Source organism: Papaver somniferum, chromosome 11 (genome assembly GCF_003573695.1).
Source record: "Papaver somniferum cultivar HN1 chromosome 11, ASM357369v1, whole genome shotgun sequence".
NCBI lineage: Eukaryota > Viridiplantae > Streptophyta > Magnoliopsida > Ranunculales > Papaveraceae > Papaver > Papaver somniferum.
In genome coordinates, this window is record NC_039368.1 from 86962636 (window position 1) to 86970706 (window position 8071).

At 37.6% G+C, this 8071-nt stretch overlaps 1 protein-coding gene across 4 annotated transcripts; it reads right to left on the minus strand.

The window, feature by feature from the left end:
- Positions 1-1060: 1060 nt before the first annotated feature.
- Positions 1061-7678, minus strand: LOC113322144 (pleiotropic drug resistance protein 2-like). 4 transcript variants are annotated; one of them, XM_026570180.1, is made up of 20 exons: positions 7294-7678; positions 7077-7197; positions 6804-6892; positions 6611-6695; positions 6198-6488; positions 6021-6111; positions 4901-5801; positions 4626-4786; positions 4416-4519; positions 4158-4332; positions 3933-4052; positions 3687-3835; positions 3262-3594; positions 2863-3153; positions 2659-2742; positions 2388-2521; positions 2073-2297; positions 1821-1992; positions 1479-1733; positions 1061-1381 (listed from the first exon to the last, which is right to left on the minus strand). In XM_026570180.1, the coding sequence occupies exons 1-20, from the start codon at positions 7632-7634 to the stop codon at positions 1109-1111; spliced, it is 4395 nt and encodes a 1464-aa protein (XP_026425965.1). In that variant the 5' UTR covers positions 7635-7678; the 3' UTR covers positions 1061-1108. The 4 variants fall into 4 exon arrangements, with proteins under 4 accessions (XP_026425965.1, XP_026425964.1, XP_026425963.1 ...); XM_026570179.1 differs by having other exon boundaries at positions 2073-2300; XM_026570178.1 differs by having other exon boundaries at positions 1479-1992; positions 2073-2300.
- Positions 7679-8071: the final 393 nt, after the last annotated feature.

Sequence of the window (8071 nt, forward strand, 5' to 3'; positions counted from 1 at the left end):
ACATTATTAGATGTTCACTTGATTAATAATAAGTTTTGTTTGCACAAAAATAAATAAATAATAATAATAATAAAAAAAAATCAACCAACATTAGTATAGTGGATTTTTCATGGAAAAATGTATGTCGCATGTCTTGTGTGCATATTATATACACTAGAACACCGCTACCACGGTTGGAGGGCCGACCGAAGAAAAAAGGAAGCACTGCTGACATTGGACTGTAAAAGAAGATTTGTGCCTAAAGTGAAACTATCACTTTTCCTGAAACGGAGGAAGTACATCGTTTTATTAGTTGCAATGGAAAATTAGTTGATGCATAAACTAAAATATGACCACATAATATGTTATGCATCCTTTGTGATGGTTTGCATAATGGCTATGAAATCAATTTTTGAAAATTGTGCCTAAAATGATTAACGCCTCTAAATTTTTCGTAAAAACATTAAGTTGGATATTGTTGTTTGTATTCATTGTGTAGATCTCTTTAAAATCCTTCCAACGAGATAAAATTTGTAAAATTCCAAGACACGGATTTTTAGATATGTTATATTCTAGTTTGCTAGTCAATTATACCCCTCGAAAAATTTGATACATAAGGAATTATAATACGATTTGATTCTTATACCTATTTACCCTTCCTCTTTGGTTTATTTACGAAAATGTCTAATACCTATTTGACCTTCCTTTTCGGTTCATTTACGAAAATGTCTAAAGGAAAAAAAGAAAATTTTGATTCGAGAGGCATTTTTGGTTTTTCGGCCTCTGACAATTTCCAATCTTTTTGTGCCAAGTGATCACTTACATTTTACAAAAAGGTGACCATATAAGAAGGTAATTCCTCCTTCGCTTCGCTCGGTCGGCCCAATAAACTAAATACAAGTATCGTGATAACGAACAAAGCAAAATGAACAACGATGAATCGGCAAGGGAAGAGAAGAAAAAGAAATGGCAAAAGATCAACTCACAAGAGGAACTTGGAAACGGGAGAACCCTCTTCTACTCTTGTTTTTTTTCTTTCCCTGTGCTTCTTAGTAGCTAGTAAAATTATACAGTGTACTTGTTTACAAGTAAATATAAGATGAATTTGGTTGTAACTTCTAACTATCAACTATCGTCTCTGGAAGTTCAAAAATTTGATACCGTATGCAAACACAAAAAAGAATAGGAGAACGAATCCGAGGTGTCCCAACGCAACATACCCTAAGAAGTTATATTCAAAGCCAAGGTTATCCTTCAAAAAATCTTGTAACATTATTTTTTCTGCCTGTCCTGGTATCTCAAGAGGGGTATTCTTGTCGCCCACTTGAGATGTCACAAGGCCGTAGAGTGTCCATGAAACTGGAGAAGCCCAGTAGTACCATCTCCACCATACAGGTATTTGCTGCAGAAGTTAAACAAGAATGTTAGATTTGGATCAAGACAAGAAGTGTGGAATTAGTTTTATACAGCGTAATATTTAGTATCTGGAGATAACGTACCGGTCTAGGAATAAGGAAGCCTGCAAACAAATTCCATAAGGTGTAGATAAACGACATAACAATGGCAGCCATTTGGTACCCTGGAGTAAGTGCTACCATCATCATTCCACACATAGTGAAATAGACGAAGCACATGAATATGAAGTAGTAGAACCATATGAATTTATGCAGTTGCCATTCGAATCCGATCATCGAGTATATGAGAAGAGTATAAACAAGTGTTTGAATCGCCACATAAATAATCTCAATTGCCACCTGGAGAACAACAGATATGAAAGAACGCCGTAAGTTTCTTTTATGTTGATTACTGTGCAAGAAGAAAATCGTAAAAATCTCTATTACCTGAGAAAATGCATATGCTAGTGATGAATACATTCCTGCTGCTCTCTCGCGATAAAAGACTGTTCTCTCAATTGACACAACAGACTGCACTGATGATGCATTGGTGGCTCCAAGGAACATAACAGCAGCATACATAGCCCCCAATAGATTGAGCAGGTCCTGTTGTTTGCCCCTATTACACAAAAAAGGTACGCATAAAAAGCTAATTTCAGATCCAAATGAAAAAAATAACAATGATAGAATAGGACTTACGTTTGTCTGCCTTTGTCCCAAAAGATAACACCAAATAGAAAACCAAACATAAATGTCATCAGGAATCGAACGGAGTTGTATTGTGGGTTCCTCCAGTATGACCAGTGTTGTTTCCGGAAACAAGCAATGCATTGAGTAGGAAAACCCTGCGAGTATTTGGTAGGGAAATGAAGATCTTCAGAACCTGGTACTGGAGAACTTAGCTCATTGATAAGTTCTTGAGTCCTTCTGTAGCAGAAAAAATAACAACATGAATACCAAATCAGAGAAATGCCAAAAAAATAAGAGATTATTCGTATTCCCTATTCTACTTACTGATAAAGAGTTGAATTGGCATAAGCTTGTGCAAAATCTACTTTGAGTTGAGTCTCAACTGAAGGTGCGGTAACTTCCAACATCCACGTAGCAGGATTGTAACCATCTTTGATCTTCGGAACCCCTGAAATGGACTGTAAGAGATTTAAATATGTATTCCATTTTTATCTTGCACCAATACTATTTCAGTGACTCCAGTTTATGCAAACATTTCTACTGCATCTCTGAAAAACAACTGATTGAAAATAAAGTGGAGAAAAATAATTATTACTTCAAAGTATTCTATAAGCTTGTGGGAGTGGCGACCAAGAGGTCCACCATAGATTACTTGTCCTCCTCTTTTCATCGACAGTAACTGTGAGCAACACTTTGCAAATGTTAAACTTAGAAGCACCACAAGGGCACGATAAACAGATGAAAAAGAAACTAGATTTAGAAAGCCTAGTTATATATAAAAGAAAGAAAAGAGCCATGCCTCGTCAAAAGCTTCAAAAATATCTACACTCGGTTGGTGAATTGTGCAAACAACTGTTCTTCCTGTGTCAACTGTATTTCTCACTGTCCGCATAACAATGGCTGCAGCTCTAGCATCAAGGCCTGATGTTGGCTCATCCATGAAGATGATGGATGGGTTAGCAACTAACTCTACAGCTACAGTGAGCCTCTTCCTTTGCTCAGTCGACAGGCCATTAACTCCTGGAAGACCGACTATGGCATTCCTTACAGGATCAAGCTCAACCAACTCCATAACTTCCTCAACAAACATCTATGATAACACATTTAAAATAAAATAAAAACAACAACATTGCCTAGGCAGATTCCGTAGTGACTAAAGAAGCAAAGAAAGTTAGACTCCAACATCTATATTATGTACCTGTCGTTTTTCCCTTTTTACTTCCGGAGAAAGTCGTAACCAGGCTGAATACAAGATGGATTCATAAACAGTAACGTTCGGTGAGTGAATATCATTCTGTTCACAGTAACCGCTAACTCTAGCAAATGTTTCTTGAATTTTAGGATAACCAGATATATTAATTGTTCCTTCAATGTAGCCACCAGTCTTTCTTCCTGCAAGCACATCCATAAGCGTGGTCTTTCCTGCACCACTGACGCCGACTAATGCTGTTAGAATACCTGGTCTAAATGCACCACTAACATCTCGTAGCAATTGCAGGCGGTTCTCTTCTATTCCTTGTTTCTTCATTTCCTGAATTTAAAAATAAAAATCATCACTCTGAGATTCCTAAGCTTTCTTAACTAACATAATTTCATTTTTTGATACTTTGCCACATGACTTACTGCTGGCATATCGACACTGTAATTGATGTGATTGAATGAAATCGAAAGAGGCTGGAAAGGTAAAACCATTCCTCTTCGAGGTGAGTGGTCTGCCACGCCAATACTTGAGTTCCTAGTATGTGGAACCTTTTTTACTGCCATGTCAACACCTTCAACAATTGAAGCAGCATAAGACAACAAAAAATTAGGATCGGTGTACTTTAAGGAAGGAAGCTATACGAGAGAAGTATGTAAGATCTATCTAACCTTCAACAGATACTGAACTGATTTCTGGGGAAGTCAATTTCTGTTTCCCAGTAGAGGATAACTTCTGGTTGCTCTTCACCTCCTCACTTTCCCCCATGGTAGTTCTAGAATCAACTGAAGCTGCAGTACAGTACCCATAAAAGATTTAGCATTTATTTTGACTACTGATCTCATTTCCATGGCAAAAGCTGAGTGTATGAAGAAAATGGCAAATCGATGTCTTACGTGTCAAATATGTCAATGCCGCAAGGAAGCACACGTTAAAGAGAAGAGAAAATCCGACTAATGCTCCAATACTTATCCAATACCAGTATTCTTGTGCAAACATTCCTCTGGACTTCAGAAGCATTTTTCCGACTGTTGTGTCAGAACTGTTAGGGTGAGCAGGGTCATTGATGGGCTGTCGTAGAGAAAAAAGCATTATCAAGAATGTAAAGAAGTCGTGCACCAAAAATGTAAGCATGTCACTTCAGATTATCTTACCATGTTCCATCTGTCATCAAGAAATTCATTGATGGCTATTGCATTCTGTCCATACATCATTGGAGAGACATAATAGCCCCATATCATCCATGGCGGAATGTCATCTGAATCCAGAGAGAACTGGTTACTCATAATAACACCAAGGCATCTAGTTTTAAACCAACTCTAATAACCATTAGATGTTCTGGAACAGAAAGTTTATTAGCCAACCTTTGGATATAATGAACCCTCCAAGCACAAAAACAACAAGCATGGTAAAGGTACCCATAGTGTTAGCAATGACCATAGTTCTTCCAGCTGCAGCAATGAACCGAAAGAGACTGAGAGCCATTTGATGCACACAGAAGAACGCCAAAAACTGGCGGAAGAACCTAGATCAACCATTAACTTGTCAAATGGATATTCTTTTAAGTGGCATCAAGCTCAAGGGAGAAGCATGCAAGTATACGTTAGTTGTTGAGATCAGAAACAGTAAACCGAGTTACCTGGTTATATCAGGGGCAAACCCAATTGTATAGTAGGTAAGAATGACCCAGATTCCCGATTCCAGTGCTGAGACCGGAACTCTAAGGAGCCAAATAGGTAATCCAAATGCCCACGCAGGATAGAATAGGAAATCCCTCTGCTTGAAGAAAACCGGAAGCCTGCTAACCGTCATTGCCATCTCACCCATCCCATTAAAAATCACATTAATCAAACTAAAAAACAATGCTCCATAATACTTTCCTCCATCAGAAATTTGACTATGCTTCATTTCTGTTCTCAAGAACACTGTCATTGTGATCAGCGACATGATTGTGATCTGCATAGTTTTGAACACGTATATAAATGAGTTCCGCTTCATGAGCAACCACTCCCTCGAGAAACATGCCTTAAAGAGTTCCCAGTTAGAGATACCATACTTCTCTGTCACCAATGCAGCTGGATGGGATTTTTTTTTATTGTAAGGAGCACTAAGACTACTTTGTAGCTCTTGACCAAGGTGAAACAAATGGTATGAGTATACAAAATCAGATGGTGAAACATATCTGTAAGGTTGGTTCTTGTCAAACCAGTATTGTTCTTGGTCTTTCCTGGATGTAACCTCCTGCAGATAATCTGCAATTCCTTTTCTTTCTGGACATTTGAAACCCATATGTTCGAAGAACTCAAGAATATTCTCTCGTGGACCTTGATAGACGATATGACCTTCTGAAAGTAAAATGATATCATCAAAAAGTTCGAATGTCTCAGGAGCAGGTTGCAGAAGAGAGATGATCATGGTTACATCCATAATATGAACCATCTGTCTCATGCATCTAACGATCTGGAATGTTGTAGAACTGTCAAGCCCAGTTGATATTTCATCCATAAACAAGGCTTTTGCTGGTCCGGCTAACATCTCTCCTACAATCAGAAGAACCAGTACTGGTTGTCAACAATGTTGGCTAGTAGCTAGTTGTGAACTCTTAGGCCCCAGAACAGATTTAAAGAACTTAACTAGCAGACACTACAAATGTCAAAATCTATCATTGTTGTTCCAATTTCTAACATTGATAAAATATCTTTAGATATAGCTCTAAGTTTCATTATATGTGCTCCGCTTTACACAACAGCGATACGTACCTGTCGTCAGACGTTTCTTTTGCCCACCTGAAATTCCCCTAATCATATCGTTACCCACCATAATATCCTCGCAAATGTCTAGTCCAAGGATCTGTTCAAATATTAATTCCAAGTTAGATTTCCCAATACTATTATTGGTCCCGGGAACTAGCAGCTTTAATATGGAGGAAAACGAACCTTGACTACATAATCTGTAACTAGACTAGTTTTCTGGCCTCCCATTGCAGTAGCTTTCATGAATGCATCAATCTGAGGATCAGGTTCTATTCCTGTTTCTTGCTCACGCTTAGACAGTTCTGCTAGAATTTCATATCTAGTTCCAACACCCAAGCAACGCCCAGAAAAATCTAATGTTTCTCTAACTGTCATCTCTCCATGGTGAAGATCATCTTGGCTGATATAAGCACATGTTCTCTGGGGGACAAATTCTGTAAACTTATGTCCGCAGTATGTAATTTTCCCAGATACCTGCCGATACCGAAATCATCATTGTCAAGTGTCAGCTTTCACCAGACAAGAACTACTAGCACACACTTCTCTTGTAATTAACAAAGTCAACAAGATGTTTTGAGAGAAGAAATAATTCATACCCTAAGCTCCATATCATGCTTCCCCGAAAGCGCTTGCAACAATGTTGTTTTCCCAGAGCCTGGAGGTCCAAGTAGCAGTGTCATCCTTGTGAATAAAACAAACAACTAATCAGTAGCAAAAAGCAACCAGAGAAAACCAGGATCATAGAGCGTGTCCATTGCCAAGGTATATATATATTCTTCATTAACATACCTTGATGGTCTAACTATTCCACTCACGTTTCGGAGTATCTTGTTTATCCGCCTCTTTGATGGCACTAGCCAAACTAGTCCTAAAAATGCCTGCTGACAACAGTAGACTGAATTAGATACAAAAGTTTTTGCATTCCTAACTCTCAATTATTATTTGAATTATTAGCATTTGGCGATCCATTGGCACGGCGAAGAAGTTCTACCAGCCAGCTTCAAATGAAATCATTCCAGAAATCAAGTCATATTATGAAATGAGAAATGCGAAGTTAATCACCTCAACTGCATTCAAGGTGGAATTGAGCAAAGTAGGAAGTGCCCTGCTTCCAACGTAAGCATCTGCTTCAATCGATAGATTTTCGAATCGAACTTCAATCTTAGGAATCTCAATCCCAACCCTGTTTTGCGCAGACTTAATATCAAAAACATTAATTTGCAGATAATTTAACATAAAGATTCCAAAATTATAGCTATTGAGGTAGATATATAAATACCGATCAGTGCGATCCCTGAGCCGACGAAGAAACCGTTCATTATCTTCTTCCACAACCTTGAGAATACTTTCCATAAGTTTCTTATCTCGGGGTCTTAATTTTGTAATATCAATTTCTCCATTAGTATCCGTAGCTTGTACTGTTTTATCAGTTGAAAGCCTTTCTAAAGCAGCCCATTTCAACTCTTCTTCTTCGTAATCTTCTCTTCTACTACTTGTATTCCCTTCTTGAAAAACATCTGGTTGATTATGAGAACTCCATGCTTCACTGAAACTTGGTGTGTTCCAACTTCCTCGTCTATTACTATTTGACCTTCCTATATTACCATTCTCTTCCCCCATTGATCAACCCTTTCTCACAAATCAAATGTACAGCCTCTCTCTGAGGCTCTGTATCTAAAAGGGTGATAACAAGAAACAAAGACAAATGTAGATGCTATGAGTGAGTTGTTATCTCTATAAATAAATATAGATAGATTGATCCTGATGTTGAATATCCATTTTTGTACTTAAAAATCTCACTATCTGTATTAACTAATAATTAAGAGAGGAGAAAAATATATTTTGATTCTATAATAACTATCTGTTTTAAGTAAATAAATGATCTTGATTTATTTTTTTAAGACAGAAGCTTCATCGGTTGTTGGTATGGTTTGATAATTGGAGTAAACAACAACCTTCTTCACTCAGCAATACGTTGGAGTTTTTATTTTAAAAAAACTTACAAGTTTATGCTGTCACCCTCAGATAGACATCCTCCCTAAACTTCAGATTGTAGC

Coding starts and splice junctions, on each gene's coding strand:
- LOC113322144 (XM_026570178.1), bottom strand. CDS start 7,634: ATGGGGGAAGAGAATGGTAATATAGGAAGGTCAAATAGTAATAGACGA. Junction 6,696..6,803: donor GGAATAGTTAGACCATCAAG/GTATGTTAATGA, acceptor TTTATTCACAAG/GATGACACTGCTACTTGGAC. Junction 1,993..2,072: donor TGGGACAAAGGCAGACAAAC/GTAAGTCCTATT, acceptor TTTGTGTAATAG/GGGCAAACAACAGGACCTGC.